The sequence below is a fragment of the Ceratotherium simum genome, chromosome 31, assembly GCF_057802395.1.
Source record: "Ceratotherium simum simum isolate JZ-2026a chromosome 31, ASM5780239v1, whole genome shotgun sequence".
Taxonomy (NCBI): domain Eukaryota; kingdom Metazoa; phylum Chordata; class Mammalia; order Perissodactyla; family Rhinocerotidae; genus Ceratotherium; species Ceratotherium simum.
In genome coordinates, this window is record NC_141930.1 from 17027124 (window position 1) to 17038819 (window position 11696).

Sequence of the window (11696 nt, forward strand, 5' to 3'; positions counted from 1 at the left end):
GGAGAAGCGTGCGACAGTCCAAAAAGCCACAGCGAGCCTGATTTTTTCACATACTAGCTTTTATCGTTCACAGGAAAGACATGAATACAGGATGCGGGTTTCTAATTGGGTCTCGTTAGAGCCCCCTAAAATATGCTTCAGTTAGGGGACTCCTAACTGCTTTTTCTCCTCTTGCTATCTTCAGGGGATCAAGCAACCTTTTTGTAATCAGTGAATAACATGTAGTGAGCACCCACTTCATGCTGAACATTCTATCAACCTCAGCACTCTGGGCTGGTCCCCGAAGTGTAGCACTAACAAAAGAAATGGAAAATTCTCCGCTGCCTCTGGTCCTCAATAGTAAAGTATCTAGATGAGAACCTACATATAAAAATCACTTGGGGATATTTGCAAAGCAACATACACAGAGGAGTGCAGATATGCAGCAGCAGTACATATAAGGTTGGAGGGGAGCTGAGTGAATGTTTAATAAGAGCTCTGAAACAAGAAAGAAGGACAAAGAGAAGGAAAGGAGGAAGGAAAACGTGGGATGGGTGAAGTGTACTGTCAGCGCATGAGGAGGATGGTATGTGCGGTGCTCTGAAGGTGGGAAGAAGTAAGCACAGTAAGGAGGGCAGCGCATTGACTTTCTGGAATGAAAAAGAATATGGAGAATTCTCTTGATGAAATGTGGGAGGCAGAGTTAGCAAATAGCTTGGAGGCTGGGCAGAGATATTTGGATTTGATAGAATTGACAAAATGGAGGCAGAATAGCTTCTTTGTCAAAGGCATGAACAGCATGGTAAGAAAAAAGTCACTGAGAGGTGTTGCAGTGGCAATGTGGCAATGGGGGTATATGATGGAGGAGGAAATAGGTGGGTCCATCAAGGGTACTGCCAAGAGGTCGCTGAAGCCGTCAGGCCATGAGGTGATAAGAACCTGAGCTGTATTGTAATAATATGAGGTGATAAGAACCTGAGCTGTATTGTGTCTCTAAAACAGAGCGACTCTAGGAAGCAGATCAAGAGACACTGTAATGCATCAGAAGGCTGTGAGTTGACTAATACCTCCAAGTTTTCAGCATGGGAAGAAAATTGGAGAAGTAATTGTTTCACTGTTGGTTGAGAAGTAACTAAAAAGAAATACGCCCTATAGAAGATCAAAAAAGTTCATTTTAGAAAAGTTGCATTTTTTATTTGTGTTGCTTGATCATACAGGGGGAAGCATCCTGGAGATAAACAGATGACTAGAGACGTGGGAGTAGGGAGGGAGTGAGAGGTAGATGCTGAAGTCTATTCACTTACTCCTCTCTCCTCTTTAGATATCTGCAGCGCTTACTGATTGTAATGTCTTGAATTGTGGAAAAACTCTGCTGACACTGTTGATGGATTTTCATTGTCTAATAGTCTCTTCATTTCAAAGAATGAGCTCTCCAAGTTTCGTTTATGAGACTAGCTGAATACAAATTTAAAAAAAGAAGCAACTGGAAGCCATCTTCCAAGGTCCTGAATTGCAAAGCTGCAATCTCCAGTTTACAGACTCATTTGAGCTGCAAATACCGGATGGTAGGTGGAAATCTGATCTCAGGTCAAATAATATGAAAACTGGGGCTAAAACTTAGCCCTATTCGTAATCTCCAGACTTGCCCCAGCCTCTTCTCTCATTCGAAGTATCACTCTTTTCTTAATTAACTGAGCTGATTGTGTTGAGGTCCTGAAAAAGCCCTCTAAATGCCCTGCTTCCAACCAGCCCACATGTCAAAGGGATCTCTGAAGACATTTGGTCCCCACAGTCACTGTGACCACTGCAGCTCCACCATTAGGGTTGCTGAACGTGATATCTGGCTTGAAGTTTCTCAGTAAAGAGAGGATTCTGGAACAATGCTTCTCCAACTTTACAATTACCTAAAGAGCATGTTATATCACAGAACTCTGAGCCCACTCTGAGATACCGATTTAGTAAGACCAGGGAAGGGCTGGAGAATGTGCATTTCTAATAAGCTCCCTGGGGATGCTGATGCTGCCTGCCCATGGACCACACTTGGAGAAGTAGTCTAGGATGCACAGAGAACCAGGGAAGCCTCGAGCTGGAAGAGACTATAGTGGATGCCTCATTTTAAGAAATCTAGGTGGCTTGGGCCACTTCCAAGATCCTGCAGACAGGAAGAGGAAACATTGATTCCATACTTACTCTAGGCCAGGTTCTCTTCTAACCGCTTCACAAGCATCAACTCATTTAATCCTGACAATAACCCTCTGTAGTGAGTGCTATTATTTATTACTCCCATATTACAGATGATAAAACTGAGGGGCAGAGGGGTTAAATAACATGCCTAAGGCCACACAGACCCTAAGCAGCAAAGCCCGGATGGAAATGCAGGCAGTCAGCAAAGAGACCATGCTCTTAAACTCCATCTAGCCTGAGTACTGGTGACATTGATGTTTTCAAGACTGAGAAACAGAAATGATGTCTGCTTATAGTCAAGATCTGTCTTACTTTCTGTAATCACATATTTTGCTTCATCTGGCCTCTTAGTGGAGATACTAACAGACACTAACACCTGCCTCCTAAGGGCTGAGGTGATCTCAGCAGCTCAGGCCCAGGTGAGGGGTGAGTGGGCTGGAGATGCATCTGTCTTCAGTAGCTGACAGCCACATTGGTGTTAAACGCTGCCTCTGATCGTGGTGAATTATCTGGTTGGACGCAGATGATGGAATGCAGGAATCATACTCTGCCCTCTGCTGAGTTAGGATGCACCAGTAAGGAAAGCATGAAGCACTCTCTTCTTCTTTATGGCTGTGCACTGATTCATGTCAGTCAATAACACTGCCTTGCACTGTGTCTATCACCAGTGCGATTGTATCACTGATGTTTCCTTGGGAAACTCCACCAAAAACTATCCTGTAATCAAACGCATAATTATGCATTCATGGCTGTTGAGACTAGTGGATGGGACCATGTCCTGCCCCATAGTTGGAAGGGCTCAGTTTTGTTTTAAGCTGAAGCTCCTCACCTCCCTGGGTTTTAGACTTTTGGTGCCTAAAATGCAAATCATGCTGGTTCTTCATGAGAAGAACAATTATTTCATAGGAATGATAGGAAGCCTAAGACTCACAACAAGATTCACAAGGCAGGGTTTAGGAGGAGGAGAATGAGAAGAGAAAGGGCCTTGGACTTGAACTTGTGTGGAAACATTCTCCACTTTGCCACAAATTAGCTCAAACAAGTCATTTACTCTCTTTCGGTTTGTGTTTCTCATCTGTAAAATGGAGCTAATGAAAGCTCCCGTGCCTAGTTCACGGGATTGTTAAGGAGCAAATGGCATGGGGCTGCGATTTCACTTTTGCTCACCTCAACCCCGCATAGTTTTCTCCCGCCTTTTCCATCTCCCTCTCTGCAATCTACATCTGAACTCCAAAGGCAGGGACAAGGGTAGAGAGGTTACCATAAACCGAATGTGTCCCCCCAAAATTCCTATGTGGAAACCTAATGACCAATATGATGGCATTAGGAGGTGGGGCCTTTGGGAAGTGATTAGATCATTAAGGTGGAGTCCTCATGAGTGGGATTAGTGCCCTTATAAAAGAGACCTCAGAGAGCTCCCTTGCCCCTTCCACCATGTGAGGACACAGTGAAAAGACAGCAGTCTATGAACCAGGAAGAGGGCCCTCACCAAACACCAAATCTGCTGGCACGTTGATCTTGAACTCCCCAGCATCTAGAACTGTGGGAAACAAACGTCCGTTGTTTATAAGCCACCAGGCCACCTAGTCTATGTAGGGTATTTTGTTATAGCAGCCTGAATGGACTAAGACAGAAGTCAACTACCTTTTCTATTCTTTAAGACTTAAAATGTTAATGCTGGCTTATAGTTAAAAATATCAATTCTTCCCCCTCCACACAAACTGTGTCCGTCCCCCAGTCCCCCATCCCCACTGCTTAGGCAAGAATCTTGACTTCATTATTGTTTCAAGTTGTCCTGTGAGGTGGAAGCCTGACAGGGATGCTATGAAGTGACTGTAATTAGGTTCAGTAGCTGGCGTCAGGGCACAGCTGACTGGGCTGGCTTGAGGACAGGGAAGGTCCGGGCCACAGCTGAGTCTCATGACTGCCAAGAAAAGCTGTCCCAGTGCCAGAGTTCCAGGTTGGGACCAGGGATGTCTGCCACTGCTCCTGCAGGAGTGGGGATGCTGTAACAGCATTCGACTGTGGACCAGGATGCTGCTAGGTCATCAGTGACTTGGAGGGCAGAAGTGACACTCTTTGGAATCCTGCAAGATCCACCAGGTTTGCAAGTTTGGTGGAGCTAAAAATCAAGGCTCCAGGAACAGTACTTTGGATGTAGCCTGTGATAGGTTATCGGGACTGGACGGAACTATGGCCAAGAATTTAAATCGTTCTACCCACTCCAATTCATTTATTCCCAAATCATCTGTGTGAAAAAGGTCAGGAGGGAGAAAATGTTCTACTAATCTGAATGACTCTACCAAAATCACATAGAGAGCTTGAATTACTTCATTTATATGCTAAACTTTACAACAAAGCTTTACCTTTCCTGATTCAAATATCTTAGCATTTGATTATTCAATATTTTGTACTATCAAACATTAAAATTTTTATTAAGCCTGTTTATCATGTCCAGAAAAAAGCCCACAAAACCAGCAATTCAGTAATAAATACTGTCATCATCATCCCTTAAGGAAATCCCAGGCATGTGGGATTCATATACACCTGGTTTCCTAGACAGATACAACTCCATGTGGATTGCAGCCGTTCATGGTTTGATGAGTGATAACAACAAGCAAACATAACTCTTATTAGTTATGCAGTGTTGTTTCTAGACGTCATTGTTTTACGAGGGAGTAAGGTTAATGCTTTAAATATGTAAATAGTCTTATACTAAACACATCACTGCTATTTTCTCATGCCAACCTTACACGGTGATATTTCCCATATTAAAAATGGCTTTATTGATCTATTGAATATTTTAATTCTAAAGCATAGGGAAAAAATAACATAATAAAACATTATACCTTTTTCTACTAAAACTATGGAATTGGTAGGAAAAAAACAGATATTTCAGCTAAAACCAGAGGGGAAAAACAAGTTGGGGGAAGAAGGGACCAAGAAGCAGATAATAAATCTGTCTGGAATGTTTCCAGGTCACTAAGACTCATTATTTTTTTCCCCCAAAGAACAAAGGGCCATTAAAAGTGGAGACTAGTTTCTTAGGGGAATGGAAGTTAAAACGCCTACAGGGCTAGACAGAGAAGGTAGGCAAGCGAAGGCAGCCAAGTATAAGAAAAATCACGGGGCTTTGGTCTTTTCAGTGTTTCAGATTTGATAGAGATGTGGCTGTACAGAATTTTCTGCTGACGATCAGAAAATCAACGGTACGGAGTTGATAAATGGCAACTGTTCCTTGGCTTAAGTGGTGGGGAGCGATGGAGAGTGGTGGGGACCGGGTTCAACTGGGGAGGACATGCCCCACATGATGGAGGCAGCTTTGACTTCCCTGGAAGCATTCAACTGATGGCTGCCTCATGGGAATGCAAGCCCTCATTCTTTTGAATTTTCAAGAAAAGTTGGAATCTGGATTTTTTTTTTTTTTTTTTTACATAGAATCGCCGGATTTTTAAAACGTTGCCTTGATTTTAAAAAGTGTGCTGGTCAAGCAAAAGGCATCTGTGGGCTAGCTCTGGACTGCAAATCCCATTTGTGACCTCTGCTTTAAAAAACAAAGTTTTTCCAAACATTTATGGTTTCTTAATTCCACTTGTGATCTAAGAGAATTGGGTCAGCGTTACCGAGATGTTAGCATCAGCCCAGTTTCCTAAGAATATAAGAAATGCCACATTGAGTCAGATCAACGGTCCCATCAGCTCACTGTTTTGTTTCTCAGAGTGGCACCAAGGGACCATTTGGGAAAGATTTAGAACCTAATGTTCTTGACTCAGTCTCAGAAAGTTAGGAAAATCTTGAAAGCATTTCTGGTTTTCTTCTTTTCGATTTATAAAATATTTCAAGTACAGGAAATATTAGAATAAACAACAAATCTTCTAGCTTTATCGAAGCTTAACATTTGATCATAGCTGCTTCAGATATATTTTTAAAATTTTAAAATGTGGATACTGTTGGTGTCCTCGATTACCATTTCTTCCCAGAGGTAACCAGCATCCCAAACTTCATGTTAATCATGTTCATGTGTGTTTTTCTAGCTTAAAAAAAATGGCAAACCTTCACCCATTAGTTTAGTCTAAAAACCTAAACTATTTACAGGTCTAGGCACAACCTGAACAACTTCTGAAGTTGTGGAAAAAGCAAATCCAGAAGTAAGAGAACCGTTGGTTAAGTCATTTAATCTTTCCACAGATTAAGTTTTCTCCTGAGATAATGATCTTTGTTCTACCCACCCAACTTGGGTGGGATGACAATAACATGCAATAATGAGAACGAATGTTCTTTGGAAAAAGACAAAATGTTATCCACACGCAAGGTTCTAGCACTTTTATTAATGAATTCCTTATGCATCTTACTGCCTTCACGAAGTACTAGTTTATTTTATGCGTCCTCAGACAAAGTTGAGGGAGTGGCCCCCATTCACACTGAATAAGAGCTTTCCTTCCCAGCTTGATTTCATAAACTTTGACTTGATTTCATAAACTGAGACAATCCTTCTCAGTCTTTGTCTTTCCAGACAAAGAGGTAGAATTGTTTTATTCTTTCCCAAAAGGAAAAGTATTCGGTTACATTTTTTGTAATTGTTTTTCTAAGCCTTTCCTAAGTCTGTTATATCTTTTTGGAGGCACACTAGCCAAAACTGCCTGCAATATTACAGACGCAAAGAGTTTTGCTTAGGTCAAGATTTATTCAAGCACTTGGCAAATATAATTACACGTAAGTAAAAAAACAAGACAAAACCCAACCATATCAAAACCAAAATGAGATACCACCTCACGCTCATTAGGATGGTTATTATCAACAAACCCCAGAAAATAACAAGTGTTGGTAAGGATGTGGAGAAATTGGAACCCTTGTGCACTGTTGGTGGGAATACAAAATAGTGCAGTCGCTATGGAGAACAGGATGGTGGTTCCTCAAAAAATTAAAAATCAAATTGTCCAGCAGCTCCACTCCTGGGTATATACTCTGAAGAATTGAAAGCAGGGTCTCAAAGAGATGTTTATGTACCTATGTTCATAGTAGCAATATTCACAATAGTCAAAAAGTGGAAGCAACCCAAATTTCTATGAACAGTTGAATGGATAAACAAAATGTGGTATATATACATACAATGGATTATTATTTAGCCTTCAAAAGGAAGAAAATTCTCATACATGCTACAACATGGATGAACCTTGAGGAAGGACATTATGCTACATGAAATAAGCCAGTTACACACAAAAAAACAAATACTGTATGATTCCACTTATATAAGTACCAGAGTAGTCAAATTCATAGAAACAGGGCCAGCCCCGTGGCTTAGCGGTTAAGTGCGTGCTCTCCACTGCTGGCAGCCCGGGTTCGGATCCCGGGCGTGCACCGACGCACTGCTTCTCCGGCCATGCTGAGGCCGCGTCCCACATACAGCAGCTAGAAGGATGTGCAGCTATGACATACAACTATCTACTGGGGCTTTGGGGGAAAAATAAAATTAAAAAAAAAAAAAATTCATAGAAACAGACAATAGAATGGTGGTTGCCAGGGGCTCGGGGAAAGGGAATGGGGATTTAATGTTTAATGGGTATAGAGTTTCAGTTTTACAAGATGAAAAAGAGTTCTGGAGATTGATTGCACAACACTGTGAGTGTACTTAACACTACTGAATTGTATACTTAAAAATGGTTAAGGTGGTAAAAAAAAAAAAACCCCAAAATAAAAAACCAACTGAAGTCTGGAGCAGTAAGGTTCAAGAAGAATTATGAGAACATTACAAAAGACTACACAAAAATCTCCATCAAGCAGTACCCACAACCAAGAGCATACTTTTTCTGCTGAGAAAGGTCTTTTCTAAACATTTTACTTATGGTTCACCATCAACTTGTTTTGCCAGTGAGATAATAAGACCCATCTTATGTTTCTGTTATCTCTCTCTCAGAACCTAGAACATTACTATGCATTTACAGGTTGCTTTAGGAAGGGCTCATACATACTTGTTGTTGAAGTTCTGACTGATGGAAGGGACCATGGTTAAATGTGCAGCTGTGGAGACCCAGGCCTAGCACAGGTCCTAGTTTCACCATTTACTAGCTCACCACAGCCGACAGGACCTCTCTAAGCCTTGGTTTTCTCATGTAAAAACTGAGAAGAGTAATAGTAACTACTTCATAGAGTTATTGTGAAGATTAAATGAGCAAATGCTTAGCATGGGAACTGGCTAGAAAAATCTAGGAAAAAGGTAAATATATAGGAAACAACTGGGTTTACTGACCCTGGTCTGTGACCCTTCAGCATTATATCCACATACCTCCAACAGAAGTCAGTCCTTAGTAATTGCTCAGTAAATATTTACTGAATGAATTAATTAACCATAGTATAAGGATGAAGGTTTGAATTCTGTTAAAAATGAAATTATCAAACAACTCCTTAATTTAAACATAAGGACTGCATATTGAAGAGATAGATCATGATAGATACCAGTATTCATTTACGGGAACTGTGTTGGGTTTTTTAGGCTCTTGTGGGTCCATTTCTTGTTTATTTAGTACCTACTATTCCCAGCATCAGGATTGCAACATAAACAAAACACACTCTTGCCCTCTAGGAGCTGTCAGTCAAGAGGAAGAGACAGGTATGGAAGCACATGATGGATTAAGGGCCATGCTGGAGGCATGTCCAAGGGGATGCAAAGGAAAGTTCCATCCACCCTGCTGGAGGGGAGGATGGTTTTGGTGAGAGAAGATCCCCGAGGGTGAGACATCTGAACTCGGTCATGAAGAATAGGTCGAGCTTCTCCAGGTGGAGAAAGGGGAAAAGGCAGAGGGGATGAACGTGCAAAGGCATGAAATACAGGTGAGGGAGACGAAGCCACTAGATACCTTCAGGGAAGTGTAAGCTATTTCCATGAAGCATAGAGCGAAAGTGGGGGAAAGAGAATTAGCCTCACAGAGATAGGCAGGGCCAGATGGCCCAGAGCTTATTTGCCTACAGAGGAGAGGGGCTTAATCCTTTGGGCAAAGGAAAACCATGGAGGGCTTTAAGCAGAAGAGACCTGATCAGATACTTGAAAGATGACTCTGGCAATGGAGTGAAGAATAGACAGGAGGGGCCAAGACTATGGGGGCAGGTGGTTCAGGTGACCAACCAGTTAGGAAAAAACTGGGAGAGAAGAAAAGAGTCTACAGATCTTGGCTGTAGTGAATGGGATGGATGGGAGAGATGTTAAAGGAGGCAACTTCAAATTTGTTCACTTCATTTTACTTGCTCTGTAAATGAATGAAAACTTAAACCACCAGCCACATACACACTAAAGTCATACCTGCAAGACTTTTCAGTTTGTCATATTGCCTAAAAATCAATACTTTTGTTTGAAAAATGAAGTGAGAGAGAGCAGACTCTGTGAATCAACCTCAACAATCGTTCCCCCTGCGGGCTCTTAGTGCATTTGCTCCCAGCTGAACCCAGGGAGTTAACGTTGTTGGGATTCCGTGGTTTAGTTTCAAACCTGAAATCAAAGTCCTCTTCCGCGCAGATCAAGTTCCAGCATGGAGGGCTTTAGCCTCAAGAACCCTAGCCAGAGGAGCTCTGTAGTGAAGTGCAGGTGCTCTGCTAGCACTGAGTCTGAAAGATGCTAGTGATGGGCGAGTGTGATGGGTAAGCCTAGCTGGGGGAAGCTGAGAGTGAGGAATTTGGGTCCAGGAATGGAAATGAGTGGTGGTGACAACTTGTAAGGGCAAGCTTTTTGTCTGTCCTAGGGTACCCTCGAACTTGACCCTAGGCTTATGAGCAAGACTGTAGGGCTGGGTCATTAAAGAAGGTAAGAAGATGAGAAACCCAATCAGATGATACAGAAGCTAAGTTGGAACCACCAAACTTGGGCAGGCTTTCTGAGTGCTCTAGAATTAACCCAGGTGAGCTAATTCTTCAGAAAAGCATCATACCCAAGGTGGTGGCAGTGAATTACTACCAGAAGATATGTCAAATACTGTAACTTTCAATTACCTAACAATGTTACAAGCTTTGAATAAATCATTCACTCTAATAATAATAACTGTTGAAAGTTTCTCTAGCATCTGTTGATATTCACATACATCGCATAGAATCAAGGTCATAATCTCATACTCTTTGAAACCACTTTGCCCAAATATTTAAAAAATTTCTTGACCAACAGTTTCCAAGGTGCACGATCAAATCCTTGACTTCTATAGTATTTATTCCATGCTTACTCTCTTCCTCCATCCTCGTATTCTCCTAGGCCCCTCCTGTTTCAAAAGCTTAAGACCAGAAAAGGAATGTTGAAACACAAACCAAATGCCTTATAATCAATACAAGTTCATTTTATAAGCTAGGTTGTTGGTTAAGGTACTATAATTAAGTGCCAAACCCCAAAATGCTGCCTGACTGCTACTGATAACTCGGAAGGCCAGCAAATCATTTGAACAAGAGAGACTAACAAGTGAAAAATCCGGTGTCTCACCCAGCTCCACATCTTGATCATCAGTGAGCACAAGAATAATGTTGGGGCGGATGTTTTTGCGTTCCTGCTGTAACCGTCCTCTGAACCTCGGGGATCTGACAGTCGAACAGAGGCTCCCCAGCAGGTCTGTGCCCAGGACAGCCAAAACCAGCGCCCAGCAAGAATACTTCATCGTGTTTGGTCCAATGTCGCAAAACTGACAAAAGGTCGCAGTCTCCTGGTTTCTGCAGGTCTGGGCAGTCAGAAAGAAAGGGAGAAGAAGAGACTAAAATGAAATCCAAACCCCAAACACAGTTGCAGGAAAAAGGCTACAACTGAGCGAGAACGGGCACAGAAGCTGGCCAAGACAGGCTACACGTGAGTCAGCATGGCAAACCCTCACAGGCGGAGGGTAGTTTTTTAAGCACTTGATTATTTTGCAAATTCACTTTTATGCTTTATTCTCATTCCAACTTTTCCTATTTCAATGCATTGCCAAAGTATAATTTCCAACGCAGAGCTTGAACGTAAAAGCTTTCTGACAAGAGCTAATACCTTGAATTAGGTATCCTGGTTGAATAACCAATTTCTATACTCAGAGGTATTCAGAACATCTGCAGACAGAGTCCTAGAAGGGGGAGAAAAAAATACAAAGGAAGCATCAGTCAAGGATTTTGATACAGGTTTTTGCATGAAGTAGTCTCTTGAAACAGCATATAATATATATATTTTATCAGCACTCCAAAAGGGAGACAGAGAAGGAATCCACATTCAGAACTGCTAACACATGACTCAAATAATACCTTCATGTCATAATCAGCTCCATAAAATGGTGCTGAGAGTGTCAACCCTGCTCACACTCTAACAGAACTTTAAATGTCCCCAAGAAAACTAACGATGATGAGGAAGAGCCAGCAGTGCCTGTGACACCACAGTGCCTTTGGAGAGAGCATCTGGGGAGCGGTTGGCTGGAAGGGGCGTGTTGGGGGAGTGTTAACTCACCTGCGTACGATATTGAGAACTTATCAAGCGGAATGAAACGCACAGCTGTCATTTGTCGTCTGCATTATGTCACTCAGTACCCAGGAGAGTTCTCTCTGCT

The 11696-nt window shown here is 42.1% G+C and overlaps 1 protein-coding gene across 9 annotated transcripts in view; it reads right to left on the reverse strand.

Moving 5' to 3' along the window:
- SULF1 (sulfatase 1) overlaps positions 1-11696 on the reverse strand; it is a 181420-nt gene that overhangs the window by 79428 nt on the left and 90296 nt on the right. For 7 of the 9 annotated variants that reach the window (XM_087420466.1, XM_087420467.1, XM_087420461.1 and 4 more), the window contains 2 exons: positions 11150-11222; positions 10616-10847 (listed from right to left, as the gene is read on the reverse strand). In XM_087420466.1, coding sequence (XP_087276592.1) covers positions 10616-10787 — 172 coding nt within the window. In that variant the 5' untranslated portion in view covers positions 10788-10847; positions 11150-11222. Of the gene's footprint in view, positions 1-10615; positions 10848-11149; positions 11223-11596; positions 11695-11696 lie in introns of all 9 variants that reach the window. The other 2 variants (XM_087420465.1, XM_087420464.1) reach the window with 2 other exon arrangements.